Source organism: Pan paniscus, chromosome 4 (assembly GCF_029289425.2).
Source record: "Pan paniscus chromosome 4, NHGRI_mPanPan1-v2.0_pri, whole genome shotgun sequence".
Classification (NCBI taxonomy): Eukaryota; Metazoa; Chordata; class Mammalia; order Primates; family Hominidae; genus Pan; species Pan paniscus.
In genome coordinates this window covers 133,612,608-133,636,744 of record NC_073253.2, presented here as the reverse complement: position 1 = coordinate 133,636,744, position 24,137 = coordinate 133,612,608, and the positions used below count along the sequence as shown (strand labels likewise).

Sequence of the window (24,137 nt, the reverse complement as noted above, 5' to 3'; positions counted from 1 at the left end):
TTTGGTCTCTAGAGCAGAGCAGGAAGGGGCTCTATGCAGATCTCTGGATAGGTATACCTCCCACTGTAAATTAATAACCTTGCATGTGGATTTACAATTCAGTCTCCAGAGTTTGGTTAGAGAGAATCAGTCCCCTAGAGCCTGATTACCTCTGAAGTCATGAAAAAAGGAAAAAAAAAAAAAGGAGTTTCAGCCCTTAGAAAACTGAAGGAGGTCACACTATCTGAATCACTACTAATCAGGCAGGTTTTACCCACCTAGAGATCAAGAGCAAAAGATGATGCTTTCGCACCAGGGGCAGTAGGGATGGTACAGTGGAAAGGGCTTAAAAACCACCAACCTGTCAAAGGCAGCGGAAAACTGAGAAGCATCAACAGGTGTTGCATCCCCCAGGCCTTGTGGAAGCAAAGCCTATATAGAACCCACCCCAGCTGTTGCAAAGAAAATCACAATGGAAAATGCCATGTTTCTTACCCACCATTTTGAGTCTGCTGGTGGAAGGGGAACTAAATAAATAAACTACAAGTTGGAGAAGAGACCCAGGAAGCTGTGTATTTAAAAAAAAGGGAATGAACCCTTGGCAGGTGGGGAGTTAGTGAAGCAAGTCCCTTAGAAACAAATGGAAATTAATGGCCGGGCGTGGTGGCTCACGCCTGTAATCCCAGCACTTTGGGAGGCCAAGGCAGACAGATCACTTGCAGTCAGGAGTTCCAGACCAGCCTGGCCAACATGGTAAAACCCTGTCTCTATTAAAACTACAAAAATTAGCCAGGCGTGGTGGCAGGCACCTGTAATCCGAGTTACTTGCCTGTAATCCCAGCTACTCAAGAGGCTGAGGCAGGAGAATCACTTGAACCCGGGAGGTGGAGGTTGCAGCAAGCCGACACTGTGCCACTGCACTCCAGCCTGGGTGAAAGTGAGACTCCGTCTCAAAAAAAAAAAAAAGAAATAGAACTATTAAAATTCACACACACACACACACACACACAATCTTTTTTAAAAAAATCAACTATACAAAGTGCTTGAGTGTCTGAAAAACTCAACCATGGCTCAGTGTTTCAAAAACAGACCTGATGCTGTAAGGGGAGAGTTAAGATGATGAGTGTGCTTAGACGGGCTCACAATTAAACAGTATATATAGTCTTAATGTCAAAAAGTACAATGTCATTTTTATTTAAAGTTCTCTAACCATACACAGAATCACAAAAACATATTCTATTTACATTAATAAATAGAGCATAAGTATCAAGGTATCACTCAGAGTTTTAACTTTTGGAATTGTAAGTAATAAAAGGACACAAACATTTTTAAAACCACAAACTCCCATTTCAACTAGGGCTGAAATTCTATGTTTGACCATAGGTAGCGAATTGTACACTGGAAATACGGTAAATATAGTACTATCCTGAACCTGACTATAATTATTACATTATTTAGAAACAAAATAGAGAGGTATTTTAGAGTCTACCTACCCCACCCTGAGAGAGAAGAAAGGTTGGGTGGGGAGGTGTAAAAACAGAAGGCAGATACACTTTCACTCCTCCTGGAAGACTCTCAGATAGAAGAAACATAGTACTAGCCTAGACATTGCTACAATTATTACATTATCTCTAATCAAAGGAAAGGAGTATTTTAGAATCCGTCTTTCCTTGAAACAGAGATGAAAGATTAAGGGATAAAAAAAATAGGGCGGATATGCTTTCACTTCTCTGGTAACTTCTGGATACATGAGGTAACTATGTTACACATTCAAAACCAAGTGATACTACACGTACAGCATCATTTAATTACACCTACAGAAAGGAAAGAATGGTTTACCTAAAAAAATTAGTGTTGCCACAACTGGTCACTCAGCAGAAAAAAAATTAGGTCCCTCATCTCACTTGCCAATTACAAAAATATTCCAGGCCAAGTGCAGTGGCTCATGCCTGTAATCCAAGCACTTTGGGAGGCCGAGCTGAGTGGATCACTTAAGGCCAGGGGTTTGAAACCAGCCTGGGCAAAATTGTGAGACCCAATCTCTTAAAAAAAAAAAAAAGTGGGGGGGGGGGCACGGTGGCTCACACCTGTAATCCCAGCACTTTGGGAGGCTGAGATAGGCAGATCAGCTGAGGTCAGGAGTTCAAGACCAGCCTGGACAACATGGCGAAACCCTGTCTCTACTAAAAATACAAACATTAGCCGGGCATGGTGGCACACGCCTGTAATCACAACTACGCAGGAGACTAAGCCAGGAGAATCACTTGAACTCTGGAGGTGGAGGTTGCAGTGAGCCAAGACCGCACCACTGCACTCCAGCCTGGCTGACACAGTAAGACTGTGTCTCAAAAAAAAAAATAAATAAATACACCATGGAATACTATGCAGCCATAAAAAATGATGAGTTCATGTCCTTTGTAGGGACATGGATGAAATTGGAAATCATCATTCTCAGTAAACTATCGCAAGAACAAAAAAACAAACACCGCATATTCTCACTCATAGGTGGGAATTGAACAATGAGAACACATGGACACAGGAAGGGGAACATCACACTCTGAAGACTGTTGTGGGGTAGGGGGAGGGGGGAGGGATAGCTTTAGGAGATATACCTAATGCTAAATGACGAGTTAATGGGTGCAGCACACCAGCATGGCACATGTATACACATGTAACTAACCTGCACATTGTGCACATATACCCTAAAACTTAAAGTATAATAATAATAAAAAAATGAAAATAAAAATAAATAAATAAATAAATAAAAAGCTGAGAATCGTGCTGTGCACCTGTAGTCCCAGCTAATCAGGAAGCTGAGGCAGGAGGACCAACTGAGCCCAGGAATTTGAGGCTGCAGTGAGCTATGACTGCACCACTGTACTCCAGCCTGGATGACAGATAAAACCACTCAAAAAAAAAAGGCTGGGTGCGGTGGCTCATGACTGTAATCCCAGCAGTTTGGGAGGCCAAGGCGGGTGGATCACCTGAAGTCAGGGGTTCAAGACCAGCCTGGCCAACATGGCGAAACCCCGTCTCTACTAATAAATAAAATTAGCTGGGTGTGGTGGTGCATGCCTGTAATCTCAGCTACTGGGACTGGAGGCAGGAGAATCACTTGAATCTGGGAGACAGAGGTTGCAGTGAGCTGAGATCGCGCCACTGCACTCCAGCCTGGGCAACAGAACAAGACTCCGTCTCAAAAAAAAAAAAAAAAAAGAAAGAAAGAAAAAAAATTCCCGCCGAGCGCGGTGGTTCAGGCCTGTAATCCCAGCACTTGGAAGGCCGAGGCAGGCAGATCACCTAAGGTCAGGAGTTCGAGATCAGCCTGGCCAACATGGTGAAACCCCATCTCTACTAAAATTACATGGTGGTGGACGCCTGTAATCCCAACCCAACTACTTGCGAGGCTGAGGCAGGAGAATCGCTTGAACCCAGGAGGCAGAGGTTGCAGTGAGCCGAGATCACACCATTACACTCCAGCATGGGCGACAAGAGTGAAACTCTGTCTCTAAATAAATAAATAAATAAATAATTCCATGCCAGGCACGGTGGCTCACACCTGTAATCCCAGCACTTTGGGAGGCCGAGGTGGGTGGATCACCTGAGGTCAGGAGTTCCAGACCAGCCTGGCCAACATGGCGAAACCTAATCTCACGCATGCCTGTAGTCCCAGCTACTTGGGAGGCTGAGGCAGAAGAATTGGTTGAACCTAGGAGGCAGAGGTTGCAGTGAGCCAATATCGCGCCACTGTACTCCAGCCTGGGCAAGAGTGAGACTCCGTCTCAAAATAAATAAATAAATAAAAATAAAAAAATAAATTCCAGATGGACCAAAAATCTAAAGGTAAAAATAAACAAAAATGTTGGCTGGGCATGGTGGCTCATGCCTGTAATCCCAACACTTTGGGAGGCCAAGTCAGGCAGATTGCTTGACTGGAGTTCAAGACCTGCCTGGGCAACATGGCAAAACCTATCTCTATACAAAATACAAACATTTGCCAGACGTGGTAGTGTGCATCTGTGGTTCCAGCTACTTGGGAGGCTGAGGCGGAAGGATCACCTGAGCCCAGGGAGGTCGAAGCTGCAGTGTGTTGTGATTGTGTCATTGCACTCCAGCTTGGGCGACAGAGTGAGACCCTGTCTCAAAAAAAAAAAAAGTTTTTTAAAGTATATTTATATAGGTTCAAGATGGGGATTCCTTCCCAGTCAAGTAATCCTAAACTATTAAGAAAAGTCAGGCCAGGCACAGTGGCTCATGTTTGGAATCCCAGCACTTTGGGAGGCTGAGGCAGGCAACTGCTTGAGCCCAGGAGTTCCAGACCAGCCTGGGCAACATGGCGAAACCCCATCTCTACAACAAATACAAAAACTAGCCAGGCCCGGTGGCGCACGCCTGTAGTCCCTGGGAGGATTGCTTGAGCCCAGCAGTGAGCTGTAATTATGCCCCTGCACTCCAGCCCGGGAGACAGAGCAAGACTCTGTCTCAAAAACAAAACAAACAAAAAGAGGCCCAATAATTCTGATAACATAAAATTCTTATTTTTCTGTATAGCAAAGCAACCCATAAAAAAAGTCAAGAGGCCAGGCCCGGTGGCTCACGCCTGTAATCCCAGCACTTTGGGAGGTCGCGGTGGGCACAGATCACGAGGTCAGGAGATCGAGACCATCCTGGCCAATATGGTGAAACCCCATCTCTACTAAAAATACAAAAAATTACCTGGGCGTGGTGGCACACGCCTGTAGTCCCAACTACTCGGGAGGCTGAGGCAGGAGAATCGCTTGAACCCGGGAGGCAGAGGTTGCAGTGAGCTGAGATGGAGCCACTGCACTCCAGCCTGGGTGACACAGTGAGACTGTGTCTCAAAAAAAAAAAAAAAAAAAGTCAAGAGACAAATGAAACAAAATACAACCCACTACGCAGGTGAAGGAGTTAATATCCATGCACAGAACTTGCAGAGAGTGGTAAGACAACTCCTATTTTTCTCAAATGAGCAAAAGATATCCATAAGTAACAAATAAAAGAAATGAAAAAGCCAGTACACATGGAAAAAAAGGACAAATAGTCATGAAAATTATGGATATTGTTTTTCACCCATCAGATTGGCAAAAATGAGAAAGACTGATGATACCAGTGAAGGCAAGGGTAAAGAGAAACAAGCACCCTGAGTACTGTTGGTGGGAGTAGGAAATGCTATACACCTACTGGAAAATAACCTGGCATTATGTAATAAAATAAAAAATACATATACTTCTTAACCAAACAATTTCAATCCTGGATTGCTAAACTACAGAAATAAAACCTGGATTACATAAAAATATGTATACAAGTATATTAATGACAGCATTGTCTATACTGCCAAAAAAACTTTAGATAACCTGAATGTCCATTAACAGGAGGAATAACTGAATAAATTATGGTACATCCATTCTATGGAATATAAAGTAGTTACCAAAAACGATGAGTAAAATCTGTAAGTATTGATCCCCATGGTATACTGTCAAATGAAAGAAAAAAAAGGCAGGGTGCAAATATTGTGCAGTAGGACACCATTGGCTAAAAAAAAAGGAAACTCTTTGTATACGGTTGAATGTTTTCATGTTTTTTGTACTAGCATTAAGAAAGATGAGCAAAGAGATTGCTGGTTTTTCTTGTGTAAACCTTTTTTTGACATTTTGCAAATTACAAGCTTTGCTTTTATAACCAAAAAAAGGAAAATCCATGGGTTTCTTTTGGTCTGTTTTATGTACAATACCCATATACGTGACGGTCCCAAGGTCTCTGCAACTTACATGAGCCAATAATGATTTAGGAACACAAAGAGGACACCAGATTAGGAAAGAAAAGCCAGAGATAAATGCATAAAAACCCATAAACTAATTCTAAAAACATAAAAGGCCCATTTTAAAACACAAATAAAATTACTATTCCAGGAGAAAGGGGGGGGAAAGCTGTTTTCATGCCTTGGCTAAACATCTGAGTAATTTGTCAGCATGGCTTCTGCTGGTGAAGATGTCCACCTATGAGAACCTTATCAACAAAACTCTCAATCAACAGGATCCTGACTCCTTTTTTTCACATCTCACCTTAAGGTAGCACTTGGCTTTGTTACTGTTTTCCAAAAAAGGTTTCATTTAATGGATCAGTACTGTATTTTATAGGATATCTGAATCAAAAAGTATTTAGAAAGAGATGTATTCGTGGAATCTAAAATTAAGAAGTGTGTTTTCAATCACTTCAGAAACTCATTCATCCAACCCTCAATTACTCATCCTTAAAAGGGGGCGCCCTGCTAGGCATTACTCAAAACCAAGCATGCCTGAAAACATCTTAAACATAACTGAATGAAAATCTGCCCAATCACAGGCCAGCTGCTTGCAAACTCCACCCTTGAGTACGGGAAGAACACTTTTGATTGGAAGACAGTTGTGTTTACTACCGTGTGTGGTGCAAATTGGAAAGGTCCACATGCCTACGGTCCAAAGGAAATCTCTCTTAATGAGAATAAAAGAAAACGGCCCATTCTCATCCTCCACTGGTCATTGTCATTAATAGAACCTCAACAAAATACCAATTCTTGAACAATTTTGCAAGCTGGTGAAAAAATCTAAAGGCTCTGAGTTTTGGTCTGGCTGTTTTCTCATCTATGTCCCTGGATATACATGTAAGACAAGCATAAATGTATTCTCAAAATACAAACCTGCCTTTGCTTCTACATTCACACAGCCCTATGCAAGACCTCAACACAGTTGTAATGTTCTTTGCTTTAATTTCCAAGAATCACTGCAACTTTTTACTTGGTTTGAGAACCCAGTTCCGTGGGATCAGTGGTAAAATTATTCAGTATTTAGCTTAGTGGGTGTCCAGCAAGGAAGTGAGCTCCAAAATCCTCTGCCCTTAGGGAGCACAGCAAACGACAAAGTGAATGGGGAGCCATTTCAGGTGCAGAGCTCATTAGCAATTCATCTGATGGAGGAAACGAGACGACCACTGCAAGGACCAGAAAAAAACCCCAATGAATAGCTAGGGCAAAGTAGGCCTTAGGTCAAAGTATGCATATAATAGTGGATCTTAAGTATGTTTTGCCTCCAAGGTGGTAGAATGAATCTGAAATGGACACTTCTTTTCCCATCCCAGCCATCTTTTAAAGAAAGCGCAGAGGAATAGAGATCCAAATCCCAGTCTTAATCATCATTCCATCCCCTTATATTTTTAGTATCTTTTTGCAAATTTGCCCCACTGAGGCCTTATAAATGTCCTAGTAACGTTTCTTATACAGCATGAAGAAAAATCAAAGCAAATGAACCCAAGTAGCAGAAGCAAAGCCTAAGCCATCCACAAAAAAAATCCATAAAGCTTGTATATTAGTGAAAAAGGACAATCTAACACCGTTGATCAATAGGAAGAAAAATGAACATCGGAAGCCTACAACATTACTTCCAAATCTCACAAACTGCGTTCCCGTTTATATCTGCAAAAGCAAGTTCATCAAGAAAATTTACTTTCTGCTTGCTGATCTATTACATTCCAAAAGACCACCCCCTGCCCCAACACGCACACACACCATTTTTCATAGCCTTATCTCACCAGAGAAGCTAGGGCCCCTATCAAAATGAGGAAATAAAGTGGCTTGCCAAAACTCAAACACTATATTTTACCGCCACATTAACGAGAATAACACATCATGATCCCGAATGCTAGTTAAGTTGTATGACTGAACAACTTTAATCACAAAACACACCAAGGCATTCAAAAACGGCCAAGCCCAAACACAAAGTTTCCAAACAAAACCTCTCCCAAGGTTGGGGGAGTAGCTGAGCTGGGAGCAAAAAGCACTACCCAGCAGCCCCGTTCGGCCACTAAGAAAGATCTCAAACTTAACAAAAACAGCCACAACTGCAGCTCCTGTCACCCAGAAGCGTTAAGGAAAGGAGAGGAGAGCTCGAGACAGTGCCGAGAGCTGGCCTTTCTGGAGACCGCCAGGCCAAACCCAGCTCAGATGAGGAAGTAACTGCCAGATAAAAAAGCCCCGACCAGCTCCAACTGCAGCCTCCGTGCCTCCCATAACTGCCCACATTCCCGCCCCACTTGGGGCTCTGGGAGAAAAGGAACAGGGCGCAGGTCTCCTGGGAGAGGCTGGGGACCACAGGTCCGCGTCTTCGAGAGGGCAGCGGCAACACTGGCCGAACTCTGAGCCTCCCGGGAGCTCAAGATTCGAGAGCCTGCTCCGAAGGCGTGTTGGGGGGAACGCCGAGAAAAGGGTCGCCCAGGAGGCGGGGCCTGCTGGCTGCAAGCAGCAGCTCCGGGCGCCCTGGCCGCCCCCCGGGGGAAACCGGGGCGCACACCCCGACGCGGAAGCCATGCCGGCAAGCGCTCGGGGTGCCGAGGTGCCGGCGGGGGGCGCTAAGGAGACCCGGGGGCACGGAAATGGGTCACCCCCATCCCACCGCCCCCTCACAAAGGCCCCCGGGGAGGCCGCCCGCAGGCCCCGCAGCCCCGGCCTCGAGTGCCCGACTCGGCCGCCACTCACCGCTAGGTCCTGGGGCACCGCCCCGCTCATGGCCCGCACCGTGCCGGCCCGCCAGGCTCGAGTGCGCAGCGCAGGCCCCGGATCTCCGCTCGCCGCTGCCGCCGCGGGGGCCGAGGCCGAGGCTGAGGCCGCAGTGTCCGCGAACAGCAGCAGCAGCCGCTTGCCCACCGGGGAGGCCGCCGCGTCCGCCATCGCCGGGGCCGGCCTGACCCGCGCTCCCGCCCGCCGCCTCCCACCACCTCCGCCGCCAAGCGCCCGATCCGCCCGCAAGGCCTCCCTCCGCACCACCCGCGGCCGCCGTTCCCCCCCACCCCCCCCAACAGCCACCACCAACCACCGGCGCAGCGCAGCGCCCCCCGTGGCCGGGAGCGGAGCCGCAGCCTGGGCCCCGCACAGCGCCCCCCGCGCTCTGGAGCGGGGCGGCAGCTCCTGGCCCCTCGCAGCGCTCCGCCCCAATCTCCCCGGGGCCTGCAGTGCCCCCTGCGGTCGGGAGGGGAATTGCAGGTCCGGCCGGGGTAGGGAAGTGGGCGGGTCCTTCAGCTTCCCCATGGCATCATCCCTGGTCTCAATCTTCCTTCAGGGAGTCGTATATATGAGAGGGCTTTAGCTTGCTCTCCTCGGATACCAAAGACATTTACGGGGTAAGGGGGTGAGGGGCAAGGTACCTAGAGAGTGGATGTTTTGAGCTATTTAGTGTCTCCAATACCCCCATTGATTTCCTATTCTGAAAATATGAGCTCCTACCTGCTGTCTTGTAGGAAATGTTCTCCCCATTGGTCCATGGGACACAATGTCTTCCTTCTCAATGGCCCATAACAGCACCATCCCATTCTATACTGCCAGCACTTCTTAGGTTCCTTTCCAATTGGCCAATGTATTACTTCCGTTGGATGTATAATGCCACTCTTTCCACTGACTGAAGGCCAACGTGCCCCCCAACATCTTGGTGTTTTTCCTAAAACCGACCTAACTTCTTCCCCTTCCTAGTCCGCCAATGTTATTAAGTCTACGTGTTTCTCCATTCAACTCTTAGGGGAACTGGAAATAGACCAACAGTAAAGGGGTTCTCTTAGTAGCACTCCATCTTACCATGGAATTAGTGGGGCTGGGGGCAAAGAAAATTCTGTAACTCTTATCTGAATGCATTTAATACAGGTGTGGGAGACTGATAGCTCCTGATTAGAAAAGGAGCCTGCAGAGAAAGTGAGATGCTGAGATTTTTGGCTAGATTGTTACCCACAATAAGCAACAGGAAATTGCCTCAATCATTTAAAGCTGGCAATATCAGGGACTAGCACATTCCATGGTCTCATGGATGCAGAGACTGAGTATACACAAAATGGATACAAAAGATAAAGGGTATAGTAATAACCCATGACTGTTGTTCTAAAAGTGACTTTTTGATTTTCCCTACAGACAGGAAATAGTGGTAGCTGGTTCTTTCTCCAAGGCTTCTGTGCCTACCCCAGCTATCTCCTGTCCATAACCTTGTCTACACCCTTGACCTACTTTTCTTGTAACAAAGGCTTGGGGAGAGGGGTAACCAACTATTGACTTTATACTTTTACTAAAGTATAAAACATATAGGAAAATCATTCTAGAACCAACCCTGTGGAGCACCAAGGAAACATTCCTCCCTCCACTTCTTTTTAACTTCCATCTCCCACAGCCAACCTGAGGCCTGACTCAGAATGTTTTTCTGGGCTGAGAGCCACCTCTTAAAGCACATGGCCCATAAGCTGTAGTTGGTAGGAGGGGAACAAGGGTGAATCCATACAAGATCTATCTGCCTTGCAATTTTTCTATCAAAATTATCTGCTGGGATTTTCTCCCATACAGAGATTTAACTACTGCCCCAATGTCCAAGGCTAGTTTCTCACAGCAGAGAGACAGAAATGTACCTAAGTTCACGGATGGGAAAGGCAAAAGGGAAATGCATTCAACAAATGTGGCCAGCACTTTTCATGTGCCAGGAACTTCCCAAAGTGTTGGGGACACAATACTGAATAAAACAAAACTCTTGCCCTCATGGAGTTTATGTTCTTTCCTATATTAACAAGACTTCAGGAATGAAAAATAAAATCACACTTGGCCTCACAGAAAATAGCAGAAAAATCCAACAAAAATAAACTCAAAAGAAAAAAAGGGGAAACAAAGTCATTTTAGATGTTCAAACTTTACCCCTGCTCAAGCAGTAGGTGAAATGAAACATCAGTTTTAAAGAAAAAAAAACCCTGTAATTCTAAGCTTCTTTAACCACATGCCACTGCCCACCACTTCCCCAAAGCCCTTCCTTTGTTTCCAGGGCAGGTGACAACCCTCACTTTTTCTAGGGTGTATTTGCACCCCTGCAAAGATTCCTGCTCCAGGTAGTCAAGTCAGTCCTGTCCTGCACACACTTCATTGGTATTCAATGATGAGTGCCACCAATTTGAAGCAGGAAACCAGGACATAAGCTAAGCAACTTGACTCTTCTTGCTGCCTGGCAAATTAGCACCACAACTGGTAAAGAAAGGCTAAGCCTTAGAGATAGAGGCTCCTGCCTGGATCTCTAAGCAACTACACTTCACCCACACACATTGGAAGAATGTCAACATAGAGAGAAGAAAGGGTGGAACAGAAAGGTCTAAAGAGTGAGCCACATAGCTTCTTTTGGCAAACCAACACTCCCAAAGGAAACATTAGGGAAAATACTGTCTTCTACAACAAAAGAGAAGCTTTGCAGCTAGGATTATTTTCCAAAAGCAGTATTTTTAGGATGGAAAAATTGCCTAGGTCTATGGAATCTGAATTCTGATGACTAAACCTCTATCTCTCCAGGATGTAACATGTGAAAACTTAAGAAAGATCCCTGGCCGTCTCCCACCCTGCCTTCTCCCTACTTCCCAAAGCCTACAAACCAATCTAGACAAGTTCCTGACTGTACCATAAACCATTTCTCAGGGAGCTGGAATGCATTCATACTTGACTTCAACTTGCTGGAAGTGAGAGTGACAGCAGGCAGGAGGAGACAAGTGTAACTGCCAGGGAAAGAGAGACCAAACCAGACTGCCAAAAATAACCAAGGCCTTAGCAGAAGCCTGGGCCACAGTATAACATCCTGCCATGGCCGGCAAAGGGCCTAGGGTCCAAATACTGCCCCTTTTTGAAAGGTTGACCCACATCTTAGATGAAGGGGCTGGAACAGTTACGTGGCCTTCTACCCTGCTTCTTCCTTGTCTTTGTGGGGAAGGGAAGAAGACACTGTAGTACACAAGGTTGCTTGGGAAAATGGATTATTCTAATAAAACTTTATTTTTTCAAACACAGCCACAGAGGCAGAACCTCATGTTTAACACACACAGACTTATGGATTTTTTTTTTAATATAAAACAAAGTTTACGAAAATTTTTTTCCACTTTTTGTATTTGTAATCCCATTAGCACAGGGACTTTGGCAGCAGGTGGGAGTGAAGGGCAGCTGAGCTGCCACTGGGCAGTCACTGGGCACAGGAGGAGAGCACCAGCCTGGGGAGTGGCTTCACTCACACACACAGGGATACTCACCTACTGGCCAACCACACCACACACACAGCACAGATGCAGACATCGACCCAGTGTCAGCCACATGCCCTGGAGGTGTGCTCCACTCTGGGTAAGCCCAATATGTGAAAATTCAAATAGTCAAAACAGCTAAAGTGGAGGGAGGTTGCTTGCTTTACAAAAAGAAGCAATCATAGGCTGCTTTTAAATGGTCAGCAGTCCAAATGCATTGAAAAATAGCATTTGGTTTACACAGAACTGTTGGAACAGATCTACTGTGTAAAGCAAAATGAACCAATTCTTGAAAAGTGTTCCAGGGCCACAGGTTCTTAGATTGGGAAGCAAGATGACAGTTCTGACTAGCTTAGTTTTCCAGACTGAAAGTAATGGAATTAAAATAATGATAACTGTAGACCTTCTCCCCTAAGGATGGTGCCCTGGGGCTTTGGGGAAACCAGGATGGAGGCAGAATCACTGCCTCACTTCTTCAGCTTAGGGCCTGCAGAAACTCACTGGCATTGCCAGTAACCTGTTGGAAGCTGGCACAGCCAATCTGCAGCAGAGAGCCCTGGGATGAGGATGCCCCAGGAGGAAAAGAAATTGGCACCAGGGAAATTATGGCCTGAAGAGGGAGAAGAGCCAGGGGAGGAATGAAACCATAGATGGGCAACTCCTGGGCTCACAGTTTCCCTGGATTCTCTAGAAGGCCTCTCTCAGGCCCCTAGAGACCTGGTAGCCTAGTGGTAACTAGCCAGGAGATAGGGAGGAGCCTCTGAGGGCCAGAGGCTTAAGAAGACATAGCCACCTCCTCTCTGGAGTGGAGACGAGGAGGCTGAAGCCTCACTGATGCTCCTGACATGCAGGAGATCCCGAAAATGTCAGGTTCAATTCCATGAGGAAGAAAACACAAAGACCTTGGTCTTCTTCCCTTACATGAGGAACTGGGTCCTAGGAAACCCTGGAAATTGAAGAGAAAAATGCCCTTCTTGCCATAAACAAGGGCAGGTCAAATTTGGTCATGCAGGGTCTAACCAAAGCTGGATAAAACCTCACAAGCTATTGTGGTGGCAGCTTCAGTATGTGTTTCCACTGGTGCCAGCCCTACCAAGGTACTTAAACCCATCACTGTGGCCACTTGGACCAGCTGTCCTGGCTCAAGTTGCGGGTGAGAAACAAAAAAGTAAATTCAATCCAATGACAACCAAACTCCCAACTGCTTCTCACAGCCTTTGCTTTATACATCCTCAGCCAATCCCTCAGTGAGCCCCAACCTCCCTATGGTCTCTCAGGGCCAATTAGAGGCAAATAAACACTTCCTGGCAGGAGTGGAAGACAAGCAAACTATTAAATGCTAAACACCCCTTCTTCCTTCTCAAGCAGGTCGAAAAGGCTGGGCCTGGATCTTGTAAGAATTGGTTTCCTGCAGTCACCTTCCCAACAGCAGTGCTGGGGTGAGCTCACCCATGTCTGCTGGGGACTGAATGCCACTTCTGTTGCAGGTCTGCCTCAGTAGATGCTGGGGACCAATATAGGGCCTTCCTACCTAGTCTATGACTTAGAAGGGCAGAGGGTGAGGGGAAAAGGGTCCCATCAGCAGAGGAGAGAGAGAGATAGAGCCCCTCAACCCTGCTTCAGTTGCCCATGTGCTGTGTGCAACTCTACTCAAGAGGGCAAAAGAGGCAGGTGGAATATAGCCTAGACAATCTGATGAGAAAAAAAAGGCCAGCTCAGAAAAAATATGGTGACACCCCCCACCTGCATTCCCCAATATACTAGATCGAGCTAGTGGGGAGGGGGTGGGGCTGAAGAAAAGATCATTAGCTGAAGTCACAGCACTTAAAACACCCTGCTGTGCCCCAAAATGAAATCCTTTGCAGAGTCGGTGATGCTATGGATTACAAGCCTGGTTCCAGAGCTAAAACTTGGTGCCCTCCTCTTGACTCCTTGAGCAAACCCAACATCCTGTAAAAAACTCAAGATCCTGGGGGTATCATGATACTCTGCTGTTAAGGAGCAATTGCCTTCCTTCCCTAAGGCTACGCAAACACACCTTTCCACAAGTACACTCCCATGCACGCACACACTCTCACGCAGTTTCTCTGAGGAGGCTGACTCAACCCCCCACCCTGGCCAAATTCTAAGACACAAGTGCCCTTTGAAGCAAAGGGGCTAGTGAAATTCCCCGAGCTCGGGTTGGCAGACCCCTTCCTTCCCTGCCCATTGCTCTCTTGGTGGCAGGGATACTCACACTCAGGGCCGCCATAGGAAGGGTCTGCTCTGGGGCTGTCCCTCCCGCCACCAGCTCCGTTTATCTTGTCCCGGCCAGTCTCTTGGCATGGTCGAGCTTGCTGGAGCGAGAAGATATCCGGCTGCCCTGAGTCGGAGCCCTCCACTCACCCCCATTCCCGGCTCGGCCCCCAGCCTTGGGGCCTCGACACTTGTTAGTAGCCATGAGAGAGTCAGTCTGTGTGGCCCCAGGAAGTAGCCTCTCAGTTTTAGTTTTCCTCAATCAAATTCAAGTCCAGGTCCCCAAAGTCCTGCTGGCACAGTGTCCGCTTGCTCAGCGCCTGCCGACCCCACCGCACAGCCCCCTCCTCCTCCTCTTCGCTTTCACTCAGCACCTGGGAGGAACCCCCAGTGGGGCTGCAGGAAGCAGAGAGGGGTGGGGGGCTACAGGCCATGAACCATGGTGGAGAGATGCTGCTGCCTTCCCGGGCTGTTTCTTGGAGACAAAGACCTCCTGAGTATGGTTTCTGTCAAACAAACAAAGAAGACAGTTACACCTGAAGGCAAGAATTCTTTAGGGTGAGGTTTGTAAACTTTTTTTTTTTTTTTGAGACGGAGTCTCACTCTGTCACCCTGGCTGGAGTGCAGTGGCGTGATCTTGGCTCACTGCAAGCTCTGCCTCCCAGGTTCACGCCATTCTCCTGCCTCAGCCTCCCCAGTAGCTGGGACTACAGGTGCCCGGCACCACGCCCGGCTAATTTTTTATATTTTTAGTAGAGACGGGGTTTCACCGTGTTAGCCAGGATGGTCTCAATCTCCTGACCTCATGATTCGCCCGCCTCGGCCTCCCAAAGTGCTGGGATTACAGGTGTGAGCCACCATGCCTGGCGTTTGTAAACTTTCTGACAAAATTTGGAGCCCATTGTTTCCATTGAATTCAAGAATAGAAGCTCTGTGAGGGCAGGAACATCATCTGCAGTGTTTCATTACTTTGTACTGCCAGTGCCTAGTCAGAGTCAGTAAATGTTTGCAGATGGGATGGACGACTGTATGAAAAAATTAATTAATTCTTAAAGAGGTTTGTAACCTAGTGGTCTAGAAAGAATAATATGAAAAAAGTGAGCAAAGTGCATACATACAATAATTGTACTCATACCAGGAAGTCAAAAAACATTTGTCTAACAGATGAATACACTGTAGCAGCCCATCTTGCTTCAGCCCTCACAGACCCACTTTGAAGCAGTGACAGGCAAGTGGCAAAACCAGCTTTGGGCACAAGGAGTAGGTACTGATGGAATTTTTTGCAGCTTATGCATTCTTGGAAAGGAGGGAAAGTACCTCTTGCAGGACAATTTGGGATCCCTGTTGGAAGGTTTAACATGGGTCTCACCCCAATTTCTCTAACTCCCAGGATTAAGGCATTTCACAGGATGGGGGGACTTTCAGTGCTAAAACTGGGATAGTCCCAGGCAAACTGGGATGGTAGGTCACCCTAGCTAAGAGCTAAAGGAGGTGCTGTTGGTGGCGGGGGCGGCAGGGTAATGAAGCTAGGGGCTAGCTCAAAAGTGGAAACAGAACAGTCCCCACACTCCCATCTAAGCTCCCCTAGTCTTGCTGGTCCCACCTGATTCATCTTGTCAAAGTCCAAGGAAGGCCGCAGACGCCGGGGGTCTTCCTCGTGGCGCCGCTTGACCCCAGTTTTGCGGGCATCCAGATCACAAGGCTGTGAGCGGCTTCGGGGAAGGTTGCGGAGACCTCGAGGTCGCCAGGGCAGCTCTGGGGAGGATGCGGGAGAGCTCCGGGCAGAGGGCAAGAAGCGGCTTGCCTGCGGGCCCAGACTGGGTGACAGGGAGAAGCGGCGCTGAGGTGGGCAAGGTGACAAGGACTCAGCATCACTCTCCCAGGAGCCACTTTGAGGGGAGGCGGCGCAGGGTCGAGAGGAATCTTGGGCCAGGGCCAGGCTGAAGAAAGGAGGGCTGTAGGGTCTGTGAGCTGGGGCACATTGAGAAGAGGCACTGGGAGCTTGGAGGAACCTGAGGCTGGAGACCCGCTTTGGGGGGCTCTGGTGAGGCACCTGCGGCCCACCCCCTCCACCACTGCCCCGGTGCTTTATGGGAGTCCACAGCTTGGAGGGGGCGGGCCGCCACACCGGCTGCCAGCGAGACAGGTCCACGGGCACTGAGAGTGAGCGGCAGTGCCTCTTGGATGGAGGGGCAGGGGGCACAGGAAGCTTCTCTGGATCTGGGGGCTCAGGTCTTAGGACTTGGGAGAGGGGCTGCTCCTTGGGGGAGCTTCCCCGACTGGGTGGTCTGAGGTGCAGGCTCAGGCCTGAGGGATGGTAGCTGAAGTTGAGGCTGTCCTGGAACTCAGCACAGGAACAGTGGGGCAGGCCCCTCCAGGAAGCACCTTCTGGAAGGCATTTATAATAAGAATAATATTAATGATAGCTTACATTTTTTAAGAACTTACCATTTGCCACATAATGTATGGAGCATTTTATGTGAAAATTTCCAAAAACCTTATGAGGTAGGTAGTATTCGTTATCATTATCCCCATTTCACAGATAAGAGAAATTCAATAACTTTCCCAAAATCACATAGCACTCAAAAGACCAAAGGAGGATTCAAATCCAGGTCTGTCTGATGTGAAGGCTAGGTTTTTAAACCACTATGCTCTATTGCCTCCATTGTGACCAACTACCTGGAATCAAAAACATTTCATCTACTGCCTGCCACTCCCTCTCAAAGGTAAAAGAAGTCAAGAGAAACAAACACATTTGTGAGTGTCCTGCTCATCTCTCCCTCGCCCCTCCCCCACGCTTGCCCTGGATGCTGAAAAGCAGGCCTATGCTCTCCTTTCTCGGCCTTTCCTCCTCTCATGTGTCAACAGCACCAAGTCAGGAGTTAGGACTGCCAAGAAGTAAGAGGTAATCAGGCAGGTAAGAGATCACTTTTATTCCTAGGGAGGGCAAACAGGGTGGGGAAGGCCTTTGACAGTGAAACCTGGGCTTGGGAAACCCTGACTTTGTGCTGCTCATCTTCGTTTCTGTCTGGCCACCCACATATTCCGATTCCCTTCCCCTAGGCCTTCTCTTAAATCCAAACAGATGGAGGGACCAAGAGAAGGAAGGGAAAATGGACTAAAAGAAACAATCCTCACTCACTGTATTCCAACCAAAATTGTGACTTTTGGGAGACGGCTCATTAAGGGACAAAGGGCCTAGTCCAAACTCCTCTGGCTAGCTGGCTGGAATTCTGCAGGGGCTGGATATTTGGGGCAAATGACAAGTATACGAAATCAGACTTGATGGTGGCAAAATTCATACCGAGTGTATTTGGTCTACAGTTCTTCCCTCTACTAACCACTATGAGGGCAGGGACCATGAGTTCCTGCTCTATACTTATGACACAATACCTGGCTTTCAGCAAGTCTTTAATAAACAGGAGGAAGAGACTGAATGAACATGTTTTTGCCAACTCACTTCCCTTGCTAGGTATCCCAGAAAAGAAAATGAGATGCAGAACAGCTGAGCAGCATGAGTTAGGGAGTTCTGATTGTCCACCAGTGATGCCTCCATCTAAATGTCCCTACGATCAGGGGCCCTTTAACTGAGTAATTAATAATCTACGAATTTATACCTCAGATATATTTTCACATGTGAAAAAATGACATATGTACAAGGTTATTCACTACGGTTTCTTTTTTCTTTTCTTTTTTTTTTTTTTTGAGATGGAATCTCGCTCTGTTGCCCAAGCTGGAGTGCGGTGGGCGCGATCTCGGCTCACTGCAACCTCCGCCTCCTGGATTCCAGGGATTCTCCTGCCTCAGCCTCCTGAGTAGCTGGGATTACAGGCGCCTGCCACCATGCCCGGCTAATTTTTGTATTTTTAGTAGAGACGGGGTTTCACCATGCTGGCCAGGCTGGTCTCGAACTCCTGGCCTCATGCTATCTGCCCACCTCGGCCTCCCAAAGTGCTGGGATTACAGGCATGAGTCACCACGTCTGGCCCACTACAGTTTTATGTATCCAAACAAGATTAGAAATAACCTAAATGCACATCAATAGAAAACTCATTAAATAAGCCACTGTACATCTATGCAGTGTAATAATACGTAGCTATATATAACAAGGGAATGAATACTCAGCATTCTGATAGGGAAAGATCTCCTAGCTATATTAAATTTTTTTTCGTTTTTTGTTTTTTTTTTTTTTGAGATGGAGTCTTGCTTTGTTGTGCAGGCTGGAGTGCAGTGGCATGATCTGGGCTCACCACAACCTCCACCTCCTGGGTTCAAGTGATTCTCCTGCCTTGCCCTCCCGAGTAGCTGGGATTACAGGTGTGTACCACCATGCCAGGCTAATTTTTGTATTTTTAGTAGAGACAGGGTTTCACTGTGTTGGCCAGGCTGGTCTCGAACTCCTGACCTCATGATCCGCCCACCTCGGCCTCCCAAAGTGCTAGGATTACAGGCATGAGCCACTGTGCCCAGCAATTTTTTTTTTTTTTGAGACAGAGTTTTGCTCTTGTTGCCCAGGCTGGAGTGCAATGGCGCAATCTTGGCTCACCGCAACCTCTACCTCCTGGGTTCAAGTGATTATCCTGCCTCAGCCTCCCGAGTAGCTGGGATTACAGGCATGCGCCACGACGCCTGGCTAATTTTATATTTTTAGTAGAGATGGGGTTTCTCCATGTTGGTCAGGCTGGTCTTGAACTCCCGGCCTCAGGTGATCTGCCCGCCTTGGCCTCCCAAAGTGCTGGGATTATAGGTGTGACCCACTAGGCCCGGTCCCATTTTTTTTTTTAAAGGTACAAAATAATATATAGTATGCAACCTTTTGTGTTAAAAACGTGGAAATAAAATAGATGCAGCTAACCACCATGGCACATGTACACCTATGTAACGAACCTGCATGTTCTGCACATGTATCCCAGAACTTAAAAAAGAAAGGAAATAAATATATACATTTGCTTCTTTTTATATAAAGAAATTCTAGTCACATATACTGTATAAGAAACTAATACTTTTAGGGAGGTGGTAGAAGCTGGGTAGATAGGGAACGGGAGAGTAAGAGAGACTTTTCTCAGCATAACCTTTTTGTTGTTATTTTTTAAATTTTGAACCATGTGAATGTATTACCTATTCAAAAAATTAGATTATACAAGTCCCCACAAAGCTAGAATAAGAGCAAACCAACCAGATAACTTTCATGCTAGAACATGAAAGACAACTGCCAATCTCAGAAGTTGACCCTGGCAAGAAGGTTCTAGAGGTAGGCTCGCTAGCCCTGGTCACTGGAAACCAATGATAGAAATGTGTGGAGAGAGGAATGGGTACACACACGTACACAAACACACACGATGCCTTACCAGACACAAGCTGGAAAGGGTTCCCACAGTTGGAGATGTCTGCATGATCAGGCAAAGGCTAAGAAAGAGAGAATATCCATCATGATTTGGATTCAGGACACACTGACAGATTTCTAGGAAGCCCTCTTCAGTTCTCCTCTGCGATTCATGAGCTACAGGGATGTCAGGGACATTAAGTGTTCTTCCTCTTGTCTTCCCAAAGTTAGTAAGTCAAACAATCCACATCTTCCAACATCTCAAACCCTTCTCCACCCAAGTTTTGCTGTCCCTTCTCTATCGGTGGAAAAATCCCTGCCCCCTTCCTTTTGGGCTGGGTTTTGAGCCATTAGTGGGCTCTTCCAGGTTAAGTACCATGATTCATACAGCACAGGACAAGAGTAAAGTAATAGCAACAATCAGCCTCAGAAAAAAGGGGGAGGGGGTCGTGGAGAAGCAGGAAGACTGGTCTTTTACCAGACTGATGCTGAAGCGTGTGCATTTCAGCTCATCCAGAGTCTGCTTCTGTAGCTGCTCAGTGATCAGGGTTATCATGATTCTCCCCAGGATTTGACTTGCACACTTTGGAGCAAATGATGGATGTCTTCCCTGTTGTTCTTCCAGACCTCACTCGTGAGCCGTCTTCTGCCACTGCAGCACCATTCTAGCACCATTGGGACTTCCCTCTCCAGTCATGCCTGCTGAGTCTGCCAATTAGAGGGACCAGCCCCAAGTGATATTAGAGATGCACCTGGTCCAGAGATGGAAAATGCATGGCACACATACCACAGCACCCCTAAGCCAGGCCTCTGGCAGACATCAATTGATCACAGCTCTTTCCAGCTAAGCCTAAACACAGCTTCAGAAATTATGAACTTGGCAGTCCAGATATGAAATAAAATAGAGTTGGCAATCAAGTTGAAACTTATTTGCCACCCTTAAACTGGTTCATGCTCTGTTGTTTCTAACTGGAATACCAGCACCACTTAGAAAACAGCTGCTCAAGTGAGAGAGAGGGATGCCCAAATGATTATTTCCATCAAGATCAGCCCAGTATTTTATCTTCCAGTCAGAAGTGAAAAGAGGTACCCTTCTCCTAAACTACAGAAATAGTAATAAGAGAACAAGGAATAACAGTGGTTGTAGGCAAGACTTTCTGCTTTAGACCTGAGTACATAGGATTTTATGTCCTCCCACAGCCTAAACATCTGATATATTATTGTTTTCCAATAGATACAGTGTTTGTTTTCTTATCAAATGGGAAGATAAAGAAATGGTCAGGGTAATTCCAATACATTTCAACTCTACAGACGTCATAAACAACACATCCATGACTGTTCAACTAAGTTTTTAGCCTCATCTGATGCAAAGTCCATGGATACAGTTAACCAAGATTCTTTCTCGTGGTCAACTTCTGATAGAAGCAAACTAACTGTATCAGATAACAGGCTTCAAGCCCACACAATTACCTGAGGGGCCTTGCTCAAGGGAAAAGGGGAGGTTAAGCCAGTGTCTTGATTTTGTTCTATCTATTCCCGGAAATGAGCAGCAAGCTGACAGCTTACCAGAGAATGTGTGTAGCATTAGCTAGTCAAGAGAACAAATCATCAAGAAATCTAATTATTAATCCAATTTGCTAAGAGTTTTGACAAATCATTTAATACTCCTTGGCCTCAGTTTACCCATATGTAAAGTGGGCAGAATAATCTTAACCTGTCACAGGAACAATATAACATATTAAAATGTACAAAATGTACCATCTGACCTATAAAAATCAGAAGTCCACACAGACTACCATTTCTCGTTCCCGTTTGTGAATCTTCAAGGCCTCAGAATGTCAGAAGTAATGAAATCAATAAGATGAAGAAGGCAATAGGGTCCATCTCTCTGGCTGAATACCATCCTCCCTCACCTGCACACTAAGAAAAGCCCAAGAGGGCTCTTCCTTCTGTGACCTTGGGGGCAGATCACTCTACAAAAAAGAGGAATTATCTCTACCCCACTCACACCTTAGAAGGAGGGCACAAGGAAGAGCAAAGAGATAAACCTGGATGTACCTGGAGTTCTCTGGAAGAAAGGTGCAAGAGAAGTCAATCATCATTACAGTTAACTATCATTTTCATGCATAATTATTACCACCCTGAACAAAATTCTAGCTTCCGGGGAGCTCTCTTCAGCTGCTTCCCCTATATTCTTACGGGAGAAGCTAAAACTTATATCACTTCTGCTCTTGGTTTCTTAACTCTGCTGCCCTCAAAGATCAACCAGAGAGGGAACCTAAGTGCAGGATTTTACCCTAGAGACCCCAGGCCTCAGGCTAACCAGCTATGAGGAGCAGGGAAGGAAGCAAACTCTCCAGCTTTTCATGAGGCATTTGGACAAACAGCAAACTCCCAGCCACCTCTAGGATCAAGTCAAGACAGTGAATTTGTGTTTTTCTGCACTTTAATTGTTGGGATGTGGCCACACACAGCGGTAATTGGAACAATGCAACTACCACCACGCAACTGATACTCTCAGCCTGAGTTTCCTAAAACAGGCCAGGCTGAGAGGGGGAACAGAACGGAAGCCATAAGGAATCAAACCAGGACACAAAAGAAGGCAAACCAGCTCCGCGAGGGGCCTCCTCTTTCTCAAGCAGGCATTGAAAAAAGTGTAAGAAGCCCTCTCTTGCCGCCTTCCTTCCCCTTCCATTTTGTGTATCTGAAGGGTAGAGACAGCCCTGAATGTTCACTAAACAAGTTAAAACTTCTCAGTTTAACAACTGGCACGGGGCTCAGCCCTTCACAGAGCAGCAGGCCGCTAGGCCCTCTCAGCAACCCCACCAGGCCTAACTCTCAGTCCAGGCTTTCCCTCCACCAGCAGCCCCCAAAAATAAAGATCAGACCCCCACCCCATCTCCTATTGGATGGCAGTAACCCCTGACACTCCTGTTTCAGGGATGCTGAGGTTGTGCTGTACCTAGACAAGGTAGGATCAGGTCAGGCCAACAGGGAGGAGAGTCACAAACCCTTTGGGGACCTTCCCCCCAGGTCCCAGCCCCACACCTCCTGGGGAGACTAAAGAAAAACATGAGGAAGGCAGGGAGGTGCATGAACAGGTAGGTGGAGATCTGCCTGCTCTTCTTCCATATGGTTCTGGTGGGGAAAGGGGTGACAAGTGGGGAACACCCCTCCCCCCACCCCCATGAAGAAGCAAAAGGCTAGGTCCCTCCAATCTTCAACCTCTCCCTCTGTTGCCCTGCCTGTTCCCGCGGGGTGGGGCATGGGGCGTCCGCTGGTCCCCGGGGCGGGGGGGTGGGGTGCGCCAGGGCTCGCTCAGGGGGGCTGTCGTTCGCCTCTTCCCACTAGGTTCCATCATCTGGCCGCGGGAAGCGAACTCAGGACGCAGGAGATGGGGAGGGTCTGGGACTTAGCACTCCGCCACCCCCTCCCCCACCGGGTCCCGTGCTCTCCCCGCAGAGGCGGCCAGCGAGGCCCGGCCGCGCGGGCGGTCGGGCTGGGGGAGGGGAAAGAGGGAAGGAGGGAGGGACGGTTGAGGTGCCCGCCCCGAGGCCCCAGCGCCACCTGCCCTCCACCACCTACCGCGGCTCCTCCAGCTCCCAGGGCCGCGGCCGGAGCAGCTCTGAGCGCTCGGTTCGCCCCACGGTGCCCTTAAAAGGCGCTGGCGCGAACCAACGAGTCCCTGAGGAGAGTAGGGGGACAGCTCCGGCTCGCAGAATCCCCCCAAGCCACCCATGGAGGGCGCAGCTCCGTGTCGTGTCTCTCTCAAAGTGTCTCTCGGACAGCGCTGTTGGGAACGAGCCTGGCGCTTTGATTTAGGGATGGGGGTGGTTTCCTCACTAACGAGTCACCCCCTCCAAAATATCGCAGAAAGTGGACGGCCCCAGTTGGAGGCACATCTTGAAACCCGCGGGGGAGGCCATGTCGGAAGAAGGTAAACAAAGGCATCGCCCCTGCCCTCCCTCCCTCCATCGGCCCAACTGCAGCCTCCCACTCGGTTCGGGCCGCGTCACGCAATTAGCCACAGTGCCCCTCACCTGCTCTGCTGCCCCGCCCTCCACGACCACCTCTTCGAAGGAATCCCCCTTCCCCCAGCAAAGGACCCGTCCGCGGCGTGAAGGCTGCTGGGAAGTGTGGTCCAAGCGCGGATTAGGGCCTGCTCGGAGTCCCAGGAGCCCCTCTTGCAGCTGCCGGATCGGCCTGAACCTTAAAAACCCAGGACTTACAATGGTTGCGGGGACGTTTCCACTTGGTTCTGTAATTTGCCCTCACCCAGAACACTTTGCAAAGCTCAGGATAGCCCAGGGCTGTTCACTCCCTCTCTTCTCTCTCCGCCCCCTCCCCCCCAGCAGGATGAGGTAATGGGATTGTGATTATGACATCATAGGCGGTTCAGTTGCTTGCGTTTGCCGGGGGGGAGGTGCGGGGAGGTGGGGAGAAGTGCGGTGGTTAGACTTTCCTTAAACAGAAAGGGAAGGAGGAAACAGGCAGATGGGGAAAAGATGTTGACGGCGCTATATTTCCACTTCAGGAAGAC

At 47.8% G+C, this 24,137-nt stretch overlaps 3 protein-coding genes across 9 annotated transcripts in view; 1 reads left to right on the top strand and 2 right to left on the bottom strand.

Moving 5' to 3' along the window:
• The window catches only part of KDM3B (lysine demethylase 3B), an 84,512-nt gene extending 75,703 nt beyond the window's left edge, over positions 1-8,809 (bottom strand). The window contains exon 1 of one of the 2 annotated variants that reach the window (XM_008954713.7): positions 8,507-8,809. In XM_008954713.7, coding sequence (XP_008952961.4) covers positions 8,507-8,698 — 192 coding nt within the window. In that variant the 5' untranslated portion in view covers positions 8,699-8,809. The remainder of the gene's footprint in view (positions 1-8,506) is intronic. The other variant, XM_034960581.3, reaches the window with a different exon arrangement.
• Positions 8,810-11,764: 2,955 nt separating this feature from the next.
• On the bottom strand, positions 11,765-23,955 carry FAM53C (family with sequence similarity 53 member C). Of its 2 annotated transcripts, XM_055112993.2 has the most exons (6): positions 23,827-23,950; positions 23,638-23,724; positions 20,076-20,305; positions 19,623-19,680; positions 15,878-16,662; positions 11,765-14,780 (listed from the first exon to the last, which is right to left on the bottom strand). In XM_055112993.2, exons 3-6 carry the CDS (start codon positions 20,151-20,153, stop codon positions 14,523-14,525), a joined length of 1,179 nt encoding a protein of 392 aa, XP_054968968.1. In that variant the 5' UTR covers positions 20,154-20,305; positions 23,638-23,724; positions 23,827-23,950; the 3' UTR covers positions 11,765-14,522. The 2 variants fall into 2 exon arrangements, with proteins under 2 accessions (XP_054968968.1, XP_008952841.2); XM_008954593.5 differs by lacking the exon at positions 23,638-23,724 and having other exon boundaries at positions 23,827-23,955.
• The window catches only part of CDC25C (cell division cycle 25C), a 57,757-nt gene continuing 53,942 nt past the window's right edge, over positions 20,323-24,137 (top strand). For 2 of the 5 annotated variants that reach the window (XM_055112992.2, XM_055112990.2), the window contains exon 1: positions 20,323-23,534. In XM_055112992.2, coding sequence (XP_054968967.1) covers positions 23,335-23,534 — 200 coding nt within the window. In that variant the 5' untranslated portion in view covers positions 20,323-23,334. The remainder of the gene's footprint in view (positions 23,535-24,137) is intronic. The other 3 variants (XM_034960573.3, XM_034960578.3, XM_055112991.2) reach the window with 2 other exon arrangements.